The 15,229-nt window shown below is 40.5% G+C and overlaps 1 protein-coding gene across 14 annotated transcripts in view; it reads right to left on the bottom strand.

Moving 5' to 3' along the window:
• Positions 1-4,284: 4,284 nt before the first annotated feature.
• NEDD4L (NEDD4 like E3 ubiquitin protein ligase) overlaps positions 4,285-15,229 on the bottom strand; it is a 181,326-nt gene continuing 170,381 nt past the window's right edge. For all 14 annotated transcript variants that reach the window (XM_054811250.1, XM_054811253.1, XM_054811251.1 and 11 more), the window contains 6 exons: positions 13,959-14,019; positions 13,498-13,557; positions 12,851-12,958; positions 11,998-12,094; positions 11,382-11,454; positions 4,285-9,367 (listed from right to left, as the gene is read on the bottom strand). In XM_054811250.1, the coding sequence (XP_054667225.1) occupies positions 9,265-9,367; positions 11,382-11,454; positions 11,998-12,094; positions 12,851-12,958; positions 13,498-13,557; positions 13,959-14,019 (502 nt within the window). In that variant the 3' untranslated portion in view covers positions 4,285-9,264. The remainder of the gene's footprint in view (positions 9,368-11,381; positions 11,455-11,997; positions 12,095-12,850; positions 12,959-13,497; positions 13,558-13,958; positions 14,020-15,229) is intronic.

Genomic DNA, 15,229 nt, shown 5'->3' on the forward strand with positions numbered 1-15,229 from the left:
CACTGAGAGCGGGATACCTGCATACCAGTGGAAAATCCAGCTACGAGTAAGGTGGCCATTGCCTTCCTCTTTGCTTTCATAGTATGACATGCTGGAAGTGGTAGATGATTCAACCAGCTTCTAGGTTATTAGCAAAAACATTGTGGCAAATTATTAGAATTTGAAAAAATCGGCTACAGGCATAAAATTTTAAAGTGGTTACATTGTTATACACTACTGATAGAGAATTATCAAAGTGAGGAAAATGCACTGAAATTTAAAGTAAAAAAACCCCTTGTATTGCTGAGGTTGAGTTATGATAGGGTAAAAGATAATAATTTGTATATTTGTAATGAATATATCTTAAGTTTATATTGTATTGCACTTTAAACTTAGGAGTCTATTCTGTCGAGCTAATGAAACACCCACAGCAAACGGCAGAAAATAAGTTGGGTGAAAATAGCAGATGCATTTGAGCAAGAATAAATTGAATTTGAACAAGGCTCTCAATCAAAAGCTGGGGAAAATAATCAATGGTAATCATCAAGAGATTATTTATCTTTGATTCTTGTATTGGAGATGTTTGAAACAGGAGTGTTTCCTGTTGGGTTGCCATAGCAAACACTGGGTGCCTTTCTCATGATAGTGTTGCGTAGGAATGTAAATGATAGTGGGTTTTATGTAGAGCCAACCCTGGAGTGGAAGAAAAGCATGAAATTCAACTTGTCATTCAGTTGGATTTAAATCAGTGAAGATTTTTGGAGCAGGGAAGAAGTTGGCTTTGAGAAGAGGGTATGGGCCTGATTATTTTTTTTTTAAGGCGTCAGCCTTTTGTGATTGCCAGTAGGTTTTCAATGCCTAAATATTCATCAAATATAGTTATAACTAAGTCTTCAACAATAACTGTAATTGTCATGCACAACTGCTGTACTGTGTTATGCCTACCTAGTTAATGTCCTAATACACATAATGGTTTCTGGGCATTAGCATCTATGAGTTGCATGGTCTATCTCCCCTGCCGTTCTGTGGGGTGGATGAAGCATGGCTGAGCACAAGGCACAAAGAGCAAGTGCCACGGTGGTAGTGTCCCTGACACTGGCTTTGGCACTCGGTGTCATTTTTTCCCCAGCTATGCCCTGGAAGCTGTTTTGCACCAGAGTTGCAGTAGGTAATTCCAAATGTTACCAGAAGTTCTTTGCAACCTGCAGAGTCGATGGACTTGCTGTTCAGGTTGTTGCCAGGGACATGACTGTACTTCTTGGTAGTTTTGTCTCCCGTTGGTGGGGTCCTGAACCACTGCTAGGACTAGTTTCTGTGTGGGGGAACCAGCCCCAGAGGCTGTTTGCATCGGGCTTTCTTGCCAGGGGCCCGTAGCTTACACTTCTTTGAGAGACGTTGTGTGAGGCAGAGGTGAGTGTCAGAGCCTGCACTGACATCCGCGTGGGTTGGTAGGAAGTGTTGCTCTGACAGCCTGCCAGACTGGAAGCTGCGGCAAGCGAGGGAACCCAGAGCCCCCTGGGCCATATACGGGGGGTAGAGATGGGTGAGTATGTTTTTGATAAAAGATGAGAGGTGTCAGGGTCAAAACGAAGGGAGATACTCCTTCACACTGAAATGATCATGGACACTGTGTTCGAGCAGCTGCAAATACTAGAATTTCCTATGACACCGGAAACTATTTGTTGAAAAAATATATAAATTATATGGCTATTTCTGTGCAAAGAAAAAGAAGCTATCACCACTGCAGTAGGTCCTTGAGCTGCATGTCACTCATGTTTGAAAGTGCGTTTGCTGTAAGCATGGCTATGTGCCCTGCTCTTGAGGTGTTTTGGCAGACTCTGCTAATCAGATACATGTCCAGCTGGACCTTTAATTTGATCTGGTATGGTCGTTTTTATTAATAAAAACAGGCTTAAAAAAGAAAGGGAATTAATTTGGATCGTGTAGGATTTTTCCCTTGTCAGGAGTAGGAAAGCAACCAGGATTCAGGGCTGGAAGTAGGAATGTCTTCATGGCTAATACAGTTACTGCAGCGTCTCCTGCGGGTGGCTGCAAGTAGTGTTCGTATGTAAATATTGTTTGGGGTTTGAACACATTGACATGGTTTGTTTGCTTGCTTGTTTCTCAGGGGCAACAAACCCTTACTAGTCATATACAAATAACATTTAGTAAAGATTTGCACATTCTTTAGCCACTTATAACACTACCTTGCCACAATTTATTTTTTATTTCTAATTACAAACAAAAATGGAATTGCTGTGTTGTTTTTGTGGGTGATTTTTGTGGCTTTTTTTTTTTTTGAAACCTACTGGATGTAACTATGCCAAAATATTAATACACATGTAGGTATTGCTGGAAGAGATGTATGTTGAGGTGGTTTTTGTTTGCTTTTAAACTTCTGTTGTAAAGAGTGCTGGTTAATCCTGTGTTTCAGCTTTACACAGAATCTGTCACTTTACAGTACAAAGATGTTTGCTTATGTAAAGGAGTACATTAACAACACAGCTGAGTTAGTTCCAGCACCAGGGAGGCCGCACTATTAGCTGATAGAATTAACTTTGAAGCATGCTGCCTGGCTGCTCTAGCTTAGGAAGAGGTGGCGGTGGAGGTGGGCAGCCCTTTCAGAAACCAGTGCCCAAGGGAGGAAAATACAGATGGGCACAAGTAAAGTCTATGCAAAGTAAATTAGTTGCTGCTCTGTGGTGTTGATACAGCTGAACAGTAAAGAGACTAGTGCATTAATTAATAAAGCAGAGTAAGTCATGCTGCAATTGCAAGTTGAGGTGATGTATCACATCACACGTGCACAAAAAGAACTCCATTGCGAAGCTTAATAGGCTGACTCATCTAGGGGTTTGGTGTCTTTAAGAAGGCGCATGGCAGCATTTGCAAGCTCCTAGTACGTTGATTCACAACAGGTATTCCTGTGTATTGGTAAGTTGAACAGTGTTTCTGACGGCAGGTGGTGTTTCTGGGTTGTATGAAGAGATTTCTGTTTTTCCTAGTCACCTTGGCCGTTCTTGTTCCTCTTCCAGTTCCTGGGCACTTGCTTAGGCAGATGACGGGGGGGCGAGTGTGGTGGTGCGCCTTTTCTTCTTCTGCAGCAAATTGCAGCTGCAAGAGTATGCTGCATGAGCCCTGACATGTATTGGTGCAAGTCAGATCAGTGTTGCACGTAGGCTGTGCTTCGTGTGAAGCTCAAAAGCCAGAAGACCATTTGTTACGTACTAATTCTATATTTAAGACTAACAGATAATTTCATCCATCTGCAACTCTCTTGAGCACCGATATTAGCAGAGGAGGAACGTACTGTATTCCTGAAGTGAGCTGTTAAGTCAGAAATATAACTTGTGGGGGTTTGCTGGCTTTTTTTTTTAGGTTTTTTTGTGTGGGTTTGTTTTCATTGTGGTTGGCTTTTATTTTGTGTTTTGTTGGTTTTAAGTTAGGCATTCATGCTGATTACAGAAAAGGCAACATTAGTTCCATTCTGTTAATAAGAAGTTGTTCTTAGTATACAATATCAGAATTGTAACACTGAAAATAAAAACAGATTTACCAAGGCCTAGTCTTGCATTGTTAAACTGAACTTGGTTGGGTTTGTTCCAAGTAGAGCATTTTGTTTGCAGTACATAATTATTGTGGGCTGCAGAAAATTCTGCTGTAAACATAGAAAATATGCAATAAAAATAATGATAGAAGGTTCACACCTATTTCAGGTATGGCTTCAACAGAAAAGTTTGTAAGTGTGCTGCTTTGTATGGTCACTGAGAATTGGACAGTTTGAGATCAGAACTTCTCATGGAAGTCTGACGGAGTATGAACAGTCCTGTGGAAGTGGTGCTGGAATGGCAGAGATGCCAATAAGAAGTTGGCAGAGGTGCAGTGTCTGCATTTCAGCTGATGACACTCCTTTTGGAGAACACTGTGTGATCACCAGCTTTCCATTAATTGTTCAAATCCCTCAGAGAAAAGTTACCTTGACTCGTGCCTTCCAAAGGTGGCCGTGCACCAGGGACCAGCATCCGCTGCAAACTTTTCTCAGGGAAACATCACACAGAGTACCGCTTCGTGGATGCCGCGAGGACCATGGGGAAAGATTTGCGAACCCCTTTTACAGAAGGTGAAACACGGGGATGGTGTGTTTCATCACTTCAGAGTAAATTGCGTGCAGACCTGACGACTGCACGTCGGCTCCCCCACTGCATCCCCGGCTGTCAAATTATGCCGTTAACGCGATTATTTTTTTTAACAAAACAAAACAAACCTTCAGTTAGACAAAAAATATATTTGAAGTATAAAATGCTGTAGCTTCCATAATTCTTTATTAAATACTTAAGTTGCATCATTTCATTACAACGACTTCATTTTGTCACATTGAGCTTTTGCTGTCAGGAAAACAAACTAGTTTCTTTCACTGCTCCTCAGAAAATAAATGCAAAAACTGACTTTTGTCCATTAACAAATCCTTCCCCACAGTTTAAAGCTGTATTAATTGTGAAAATGAGCATTGTTTATAAGTAGTACTGAAAATCAATTTTAAGGTAGTTAGGATAATTTTGAATAGCCTTCTAGTATGAAGTGGTTTTACAAAAAAAAAAATATTATTAAACAGTGAATTTAATCTGGAATGTTTGACACTTTTGCATGTTTGGAAATATTAATAAGCTTGGTTTTAAATTTGATTTTAAATTTATGTTCACAAACACAGAACATAGCAACATCATTTTTTTGAGTTTTCCATTTGGGTTTTGAGAATCATAACCTATTTGCTATTGCGTGGCTGTGACAAATGTGCCAGGGCGATGGACGACCTGCCAGGCTCTTTAAATCCAACACAACACATTGATGTACAAAAATGCAACACATGTGGTACTGTGTGTGGATGCATAGTGTGTGTAATTTTACAGCTACATATTAAAAAAAATTAAGGACAAAAAGCATGAGGTCTATGTGAAAATAATACAGAAAAATAAAAATCCAACATGTAAGAGGAGGATAAATGTGGATGAACAGATCGTTAGAAGTTTGCATTGACAGACATATGACTAAATATGGTTTGCAGTGATGGTATGTGCTAGGGTTTGAGGTGCACTGACCGGCCCCATGGGTAGATGACATTAATATAGTTAGATTCCAGTTTTGTGTTTCCTGTGCATTTCAAATAGGCGTTACTACTTAGTGCAACATCGTAACGGGGGGGTTGGGAGACGGAAGACGGCAGGGTTTTTTTTTTGTTGTTGTTGCAATTTTACATCCAAAAGGAAAAGTTTTTATTAAAAAATAAGAAAACCAATGTACATTTAAGCTGTCCAATCTGGTGATTTTTTCTACTATACATACTGATAATTAGCCCCTGCAATCAGTTATTTTTAACTTAAAAGTGCTGTCTAACTATGCCGCTTCCCCTCCCTGGCTCCCTAGCCTTCACAAGTCTGGGCCCTGTAGTGCCATGTGAAATACTTCACCCAGAGCATGGGGAAGAGGTTGCCACTGATGCTGCAGTAGTGATGGCCAGCTGGGACAGGGCTGAGCACGCGAGACCTGCGGGGTGTCCCTGGGGGTGCGTACTCCTCTGCTAATTACCAGCACGTCACGCTGGCGTGGCACTTGTGCTCCTTTCGCTCGCAAGTTGCAGAGGGAGAGGTCAGCATTAGAGAGGCAGAAATAAGGTAATTCTTGTGGCAACAGGGCAGTGTTGTTACTTTTGGACTGGAAGATAAAAAAGCAGGGGTTTCCAGAAGCTGTGCGTGCAAGCAGGAGTTAATGTGATGGGTATGGTGTGCAGGAACTACAACCTTACAAGGCATGGATGTGTGAGCGTCAATGTGAACAGGAGGGGAGAGCTGCAGACCCTGGCTTCTGTGTGGTGACTAAAATTTTTATGGATTAGTTGCCTTCAGGCTTCTTATGAGCAAACAAGTAATGGTTTGGGTATCATGTTTATGATTACCATTTATTAACAAAAAAAAAGTAACTGAATAGAACCTTTTACAATACTGTTGGGCCACTTTGTGGTGAATGGGCTAAACTGTCAGTGTACAAGAGCGTACTGTGTGAAGAAAGGCACAGCACTATGGTACAAGTCCCACTGGAGCGTTCATTGCTTTATGTTTTAGCTGTTTTAAGTAAATGATGTTTAGCTACCTTTTTTCCTAGAAAGATTCCTACAAATGTAGCTCCAGGAGGACTCCTGGGTGGAAGGGCTGGAATCCAGCTTAGGCTCTCGGTAACAGCACCATGGCTTTACATTAAGAGCCCTGCAGAATAAAATCCATTTCCTCTGCAGCTGCTGCCTTGCAGAGCTAACCACTGACTTGGCCTCACGTAGTTTATTGCAAAACTGAAGGTAACTTCCTGGGTTTTTGTCACAGCGTAAGGATCTTAACTTTCTGGCTGATGAGAGGGGCATATCTGCCCCAGGGCTTAGCCATCAACATAGCCACCAATAATAAATCTGAGGTGTGTGGGTACAGTACACATACATTGCTACAGCAATGGTAGGTTTGCAATGCAGGTGACAGCTGTGGTTGCAGTGTCTGGGGCACAAGAAGCACAAATAGCATTTATTTAGCTATTTGCACTAATTGCAAGCAAGCCAAAAAGACTTGTACAGCTCCTGCTGAAATTTGGGCATGTTAGGCCCCATTGTCTGCTGCCTGAGTGAGGTCAGGTCTCTCCATGTGCTGCGCTCAGCTGCTGCTGTAATGGCACAGCGTACCTTGAGGGAGTTGCGGTCTTGCTTTTAACATCCAACTGTTCCCTAAACGTGAACCCCCCCCCCCCCCAAGTAAACCACAATGGTCCAAATGCATGTTAATTACTGTTCTTACACTGCAGTTTGCCTCACTACTTTAATACCTAGTGAATGCTTTTGGAGTATCTGTCAGTTTGAGAGAGAGAGGATCTGAGTAGGAGTGGATTTGAAAACACGTTAAGCTAAGTAAGTCATTCTAAATTTTCTTTAAAAAAAAAAAAACCCCAAACAACAAACCTTCCAAAATTTCCCTTCTAGTCACATGTCACTATGTAATTCTAGATAGCTGAAAGGGCTTTGATGTAGGCAAGTATTAGTAAACCTGTTTCAGAGAGTGAGGGGAGGGAAGGGACCAAAGCAAGATCACAAGAGGAAGGGCAGATCCTTAAACACCACCTGACTTGTGGTTCTACCTCAGCTGCACTACTGCTGTACATGAGATTACATTTCAGTTTCACAACCAAAAAAGTCTCAGGAGTTCTGAAGGTTCTGATACTTGGCATTGGACCAAGGTCAGGACAGAAAGAGAACAACTTTTGGAGTATGGACTCCCTCAAGGGAGTCTGTGTTATAACTGACTGCCCTCAACATGACTTTGCCTCATCCTCTGTTCCTTCCCACAGCTGAATGACCAGCATGGTGTTTACCTACTCAGATGCAGTCCATGTCCTCCTGTGTTCAAGCTCTCATCAAATGTAAAAGGTCAGAAAGGAATGTCAGGAAACATATTTAATAGAAAAATGAATCTTACCCTGTGTTTAAATAACAAAATAACCTTCCTAGTGCCTCTATCAGCTCTTCAAACTTGCTGCTAGCACACAAGCATTTGCTGAGTGTTATGAACATTAAGGCTTGTTACCAGCAGCCCTTTCAGCTGAAGTATCGTATTATTCACGTATTACCGTTTCTGCAGTGTGGCTGCTCGCTCTCGGATGTAGACTGTACGTGCCAGCGGGTGCTGGGGAGGGGTAAGGGCAGGGCTGAAAAACCTGCTGGCAAGAGGTGAAGTTTTGTTTTGGCATGTGGTGTCATCCTGCTTCATGAGCATTAGAAGGGTTCTTGGGGAAAAAGCTGACCTACAGGTATGTACGTGGGCAAAACTTACACAACTGAATGCTAAATTGCTGACCCCTCAAACCTACTCTAGTTGTAGTGTAACCATTTAACTTCAGTGGATCAAATACAAATCTTTTGCTTTTAATCTGTCGCAAAAGAGATGCAACTCAGACATTATAGTTTAAGCATGCAACATGTCATAGGTAACAAAAACTGATTAGATAGCAGTGTATATTAAATAAATCTTTGTGATTAAGTAAAAAATAAATCACAAAAACAATTGCTGAGAAACATGTCTGCAGGCTCAGCTCTACATCTGTTTGTTGTGTTGTTTTTTGTTTTATACATCAGCAGCAGCCAAATTCACAATTGATAGATATTGCACCAGAAAGACATGTGCAGTGAGAAGGAATATAATCACATTAATGTTTATGATAAAAAAACAGATATGACTTCCATGTGTTACATAAAGTGCCTTTAGAGTTGGTGCAGTTAGAAACAAACAAAACCCCCGTTGTTATTTAGATATCATTAGCAAACGCATACAAATAGGAGACAAAACAGACCTGTTTTCCATAGCGCCAAATCACATAGTGCCAGGTTTCATTCAAAGTGCCTCCGTTGCAAACAGTAAAGAGGAAAGGATAATAAAAGAATCACTATACAAAGATAATGACAGGGTTAAGCATATTTTCCTAAAATGATTAATGCCAACCCTACCCCAAAATGCTTTATAGTACATGTAAATATTACCAATAATGAGGCAATTTCTTTACTGAACATGAGATTTGGCATGCTATGTTATGATTCTCCCTTGACTTGTAACTATTCTAATATTTATACAAAAATGCAACATCCAGTCCGTACTTCTGGATACAGAAAAATATTTATGTGCTCAATGAAAGGAGTTGCTTTCGATATATAGCCTGTGTAGAGAAAATTTCCAACGTAGCTTGCTTCTACTTTCCTAATGGTTTGGGAACACAAGGCTCAAAATGTGCTTTGAAAAAAATGACACTGGCATCAAGTCTGGTATGAAATTAAGAAAAATGCTCTTTTTTTCCAAGTGTATGATATTTAATTGTAATGAAATAAAATCTGAAAATGTCTAAATCAATTAAAAAGTAAACATGAGTTGTAATACTATACCTGTAAAATGATTAATTCCATTCATTGTCATTAGAAATTATGTAAAATATTTATTAAGGGCTTTGCCTACAGAGGCACAACATAAATAGAGTAAGTCCTGCTGAAATGTGATCAGAGTTCATGTTAAGCAGTTGGTAATCTGCTGTGGACGTGTCAGAAAAGCCACCTGCAGATTACAGTTCGGCCTTCTGGATTCAGGCAACGGCACTGTCGAAGGGTTTGCTCCATGAACCAACGCTGTGCAACTGCTCTGCCATAGTCCCTCGGTCAGGCAAACGCAAAAGTGCAAGCAGAACTTGCTTGAAGGGGGGAGAAAAGGCGACGTTTTAATCCACTCCCTCAAATCCTTGAGCGTTTTCAACTGCCATAAGAAGCTTCTCTCGCAAATCTTCAAAAGATTCATAAAGAGGTAAGTCTAGGCGATTAAAGCTGAAATTTAGAAAGAAAAGACTCATTTAATAATCCATGGGAAAATACACATCATTTTAAAGAAATAGCAGAGGTTAAATAATTTGGAGGCCTTAACAGAGGAGATATCTCATCATCTGAACGGCGGCAATCTTCCACGTCCTTTGCAAACCAATCTCACGCTCGTGTTCCCCACAGGTCGCGCCTGCAGCCAGCCCTGCCTAGAGCAAAGTGAGTTTTCAGAAGTAACCGTGCGCCTCCTTTCTTTTCAGAGCTGAAAGTGGAAATTTGTTAAAAACCACTGAGGAAAGGAAAAAATGCACCGGACACCCCCCCCCCCCCCCCCCCCCGTATTTAGTTGATGGAAACCATTTTATTTTGTCAAGAGGCTGGTTTCCTAGGACTCAGCAAAGATGTTCTGAATTCATAGGACAGGCTCTCTCCCCTCTGGGGGAAAATAATAATGCTAATACATCCAAAAGGTGGTCTTGAAAAGGTCCTGTAAAATCTAACAGATAACTTAAACATAAAGAGGATGTGGTGATTTTGGAATGTGTTTAGGGTTTTCTGTTTGTTTGTTTTTTAAATAAAACTTAGTCATTTGATAGAATGATTATGTTTATGGAAAGATCCCCATTCTGTACTAATGTTCTAAAAATTAGTTTTCCTATATAGTGTAACTTAAGTTACCTTAAAAAAGCCATATTCTTGATATGCAACAGAGCAAGACAAAGATTTGTATTGAATGCTTTTAATACTTGCAAATTGCAGGTATTAAGTCAGCTTATGACCTCACATTTTTAGTGACCTGTCCAACAATTTATGGCCTGTGTATAGCATGGCTTTCTGTGGCTATGTTTTGTTACGGCAGACTTTCTATAGCTCATTTTCCTCATCCTAGTAAGTGGGCATATATAAAATCATGGAAAATGAGAAAGGGAAAATCCTGGTAAGAGTAAAAGCTGCCTGCAGCATGGTACAGGTTTGTGAAGTGATAGCTGGGGTAGAATCTCAGCACCAAGAAGGAAAAAAGAATCAAGCCCTATTTGTACAAATCATCGTGCTTTTCCTTCAATGTTGTAGTTTTCCAGGAGGAAGAGGTGATAAATCTCTGACACATACAAGGTGACAATGAGTAGCATCAGCCTCACAAGGTGAGCCGCTACTTTTCCTTCCAGTGTGCCCTGTGTAACTCCTGTTGCCCTTCTAACCGTCTCTCTTGGACAGCTTATTGCCCAGCCTCCCTCGGGACTGGCAGAATGGAAGAGAACAGAGCCGCTCTTTTAACATGATAGAGAACTGAGCTCTTGCTCTGGCGAGTACCTTACTTGAATGGGTTCTTATGTATTTGATATGGGGAAGAGTCTTCTACTAGAAGGGATTCAAATTACTCCAACGCTGTCAGAATATCAGTTTAATTGACCAGTGCTTGAAGCAATTTGCAGGCTACTAGATGTCTTCAACTATGATAGTTAACATTTGGTATATATGGGTAGCAAGTTCATCAAATGTAGTATAAAATAAAGGGGGGAAAAGCTATCTCTTCTCTCTAATGCACATTCTAACATACAAGCAGTTACTAGAAGTCCTGAGGTGAAAGGGTTACATGGAGTACAATAAAATAGACTCTTTCATGCTATCAGAAGGCCCGTGATGGAAAGAATGTATTTTGGACTCATTTACCTGCACTGATTGCACAACGGCTACACCTACTGACTCTACTACCACGTTTCACATGCCCAGGGGAAGGCAGAAGACCCATTGTGTAGAACCTGTGAGGAGCAACGGCACGGAGTGAGCCCTGCTCCCTCCCGGAGTTCTGCAGCTGTGTCTCACAGATAAACACTAGCTGTTCTTTGCCTTTTAAATGCCTACCTCCACACATGCGCATAGGTTTCAGAGTATCCCATTTTATAATAAGCTGTATGATCCAGAGCTAAAGTATGTTAGAGATAAGCCTGGTCATCAGTTTCCCCCTTTCTTGGCAGTGTGACAATATAGAAAAGCTACATAACTTTAGGTTTCTGTGACTTACCATGTGTGAGCTCTGGGCAGTTTATCAGGACTTCCCCATTGCTCTATTGTAAACAGCTGAGGACCATTTGAACCTGGTTGAGAGTGAAAATCATATGAAATATAAATTGCTGGACACTATAATAAACAATATACACTAGAATAATATATTTTAACATTAAATGTTTGCATAACTTGTAGGCTACAAAATACCTGTACAAACTCTCTCAATTAAAACTACATTAAAGCAAAGAGGAATGTGGTTATTTATTTCCAAGCCCAGTGAGCTTGTTAAGTTTATCTAACTACCTTTGCATAGATTATGTGTAATGCAAAAGAAGCCAGCTCAGACATTAAACATTTAAAAATTAAAGTGCTTGGTTAAACATGCATTCTCATCTTCTTCATATGACGTATTATTCCTGAATTGTTTTCTGTGGGAGCTAGGAGAGCGTCTCGGTAACACCCGTGGTGTACAGACCTTTCCTCCTCCTCAGTGTGCCCCCCAATTCTCCAGAAGGAGGATTCTTACGTGGGGGCCAAAGGTTGGCTATGACTAAGTTTCAGCAGTGTTTCCTCGCTGGTGTTCAGAAGTGCTCTGTGCAGCCATTCTAGTGGGCAGGTGAAAGGAAGCTCACCGTAAAGTTCAGCAAATCCATTCATAGGCACGCGTGACGTCCCAGTAACAAACTGCAGTAATCGAATCCGCTTTTCAGCATCCATCAGTAAAACGGCCTGTTGACAAACATACACGGTCACAGTCTTTTCACTTTCACAGCGGTAGATGTTATTATTAAAAACCAGAACAAAACCTGAGGAAGCGATCTATTTGTATTAGAGGGTAACAGCCACGTGACTGAAAGCTGTGATACAGGGCACGTACCAGGTTTCTCTGATTAAATAGCGCGCACTGCAGCGTACGTGTGTACGCCTGGGAAGGAGCGCAGAGAAGCAGAGATGACTGAAAAGCCTTGAAGGGCAGACAGACCACAAAGGTTCACAGAAAATCAGATCAGCGCTGCGGGACCTTGGACTCAAGCCTTTTGGACTGCTACAGGTACACAGTTGTCATGCGTACCACCCATGGTGAGGAAAATGATATAAGAAACCCAGAAACAAATTTGAAGTGCATACACAAAGCTCTAAGATAAGATTCCTGAACTTTTAAGAAAAACAGACGCTCCTTTGAAAAATCTACAGCTATTATGGGAAAAAGTATTTTAGTCATTTTTCTGGGGACGTACACTTTTCAGAAAAGTATTTTGCTTCACAAATACTGCAAGACGCTTTAGATGAAACCAGTATCACGGGTCTCTTCCTAGTACAGTCTGTAAGGAGTAAGTACCAGCGCTGTCATTGCCAACATACACAGACGTATTCTTCAGCAGTTCTCATCAAGCAAAAAGATTTCATAACGGACTCTGAAACCAATACAGTAACTGTCACTTTTAGTAACAGTCAGAGAAGCCAGATGTGGTAAAGCAGTATTACCTTCCAGAACCACTGGATCACGGGATGATTTGGGCAGTAACCGTTTTTGTAGATGGTGTGTTGTCTCCAGTCATTAACATCAACATCGCCGAGGCCACACATCAGTAACTACATATGGAAGTAAATTGTTATGGCGTTACTTGACGATGGTATTGTGTTATCCTGTACTCTTTATCAGAAAAACACGGTTACACTTTCCCTCTGTGGTCTGACCTTTTAAACAGCTAAGCAGTGTGAATATAAAAGCAAACACACAGAAGAGGATTCTCAAGGATTCTCTCATTTTACTGGAGAAACACTGTACGCTATGATGTACGGACGCTTTGTGTGACGGCATCTTTTAAGGTATCGTGCTCAAAATATGACTGGTATAGGCATAACAGCATTAATTCTGTAAGCTACTTACGTGCTTTTATATGCACATACTCAACCACCTCCCTGAATAATTACAACTTTGTGCTTTTATGTGATCGATAGATTTATTAATTGGAGAGAACACTCTCATTTCCCATTATAAGCAAATTATCTTTGTCTGCAAATTCACTTACAAAGAGTAAGTGATGAATGATGAGCCTAGAACATAACACGTCTTTTTGTGATGAGCATTACTGATCTGTTGTCTCTGGATGCCAATTAAACAAACTCACCTCTAGTTCATTTTCATCAAAAATTTTAATCAGATCAATAGGAAGAAGTTCTGTGAATCCCTAAAAGAAGGCAAAGCAAAGTTAAAACTCTCATATCACATAAACTTAAGTCTTTATCTATCAGGATCTTTGGCATCAGGAAACATAAATAAAAGAGGACAAAGAAGGGTTTTGAAAATGAAAAACAGAGTTGCTGAAGTATGAGTCCTAATTTAAAAAATTAATCACTAAATTACTTCAAGCTTAAATAATTTAAACTTGAAAGACAATGACCTTATTCTTGTACGGGAAAGATTCCATATTCTTATGCAAGGTAAAACTGGGAAATCATAAATGCAGCATTCCAGAACTTGTGCAGTCATGCAGAGCTCCCCCCCCCTTAATGCAGACAGCGATGTGTAAGAAGTCTGCATTAAAATAACATTTTTTTTCAGGGAAAAAAAGCAGCTAAAGAGCCTTACCTCCAAAAAAGCATTCATTTGTTTCTGAACTCTGTTTACAAACCTCCACTGGATGACCAGGCTACAGCAGACAACAAAAACACATAAGCACACTCATTAGAAGACTGCAACTAAGTGTTGGGAGGTTTTAGCAACCCAAACAGCTTCTGCCTCTCATTCACAACTTCAGCCACCTCCCAACCACACTCTCATGTTAAGGAAACAGCAGCGTGTGATTAACTGTTCAAATTTATCTTGTGCGACTGATCAAATTGGTGAAAAAATCAGTGACTATGAACAAGCGATAGGATGACTACTTTCACTTTAGCATGCAACACAAACTCAACACATACGCTTCCACGTTTTATAGCTATGACACTTCTACATCACCAAGAATTTTTTTAATGTAACGCACTCAGATGATAAGACATTAACCATTTTGTTCCTACCAAGGTTAACTCAAGGATGGACATGGCAAAAAGGCTTGCCTGTGGATTGAAACAGCCTACAAATTCCATGCTATGCTTGCTTTCTTTCCAAAGGAGGCTGTAATCCAGACTCCGCATGATGTATTCACTGGTAGTATTAGGTACCTAAACGACTAGACATTTTATTCTTCCAGAGCTCTGAGTGATTAACAATTCCCAATGAAGTCTACAAAATTTGAGGACAGATGTAATTACATATAACAGCCTGCCTATAAATAAATAAATAGATGAATAAACCCTGCCATATCAAAGGAAAAAGCTTGTATTCCTGTGCTAACCACCTACAGCATAAATACCTTACAGGTTCAAGAGTAACGCTTTAGAAATCCAATTCCCTTCCTACCAAAGCATATTTCATTCCTAATTTGCATGAATATCGCAATTATAATGTTTTCTCCCTTTTGAAGAGGCACTAATTAAAAATGCCAGCAAGTATAGTTGAATTTATTCTTTTACATTCTGGTAGGCAGAAAAACTGAGGAAGCTTAAAATTAAACAATTCAAGATTGGCCAATTTTTGATAGCGACACTGGTACTGACGCGATGGCTCTGGTCTGTGCACCTAGGGAGGAGGGTAACGGGACAGTGGCCACGCTGGAGAGCACCTCCTGGTTCATTTTACTTGGGTGCTTTGAGCCGCACTGTGCAGAAGCACATTTCCTACGTGGGGATTTCAGGAAAACCGAGCAGTTAAGTTAATTTATTCTACTTTTGTTCTTATATTGGCCAATGTTACGTAAACTGAATTTCTGAAGGCCGCAGCACTGGATACTGTTCATTTGATGGTGTCTAGAAAATTCCTAG

This window comes from Grus americana, chromosome Z (genome assembly GCF_028858705.1).
Source record: "Grus americana isolate bGruAme1 chromosome Z, bGruAme1.mat, whole genome shotgun sequence".
NCBI lineage: Eukaryota > Metazoa > Chordata > Aves > Gruiformes > Gruidae > Grus > Grus americana.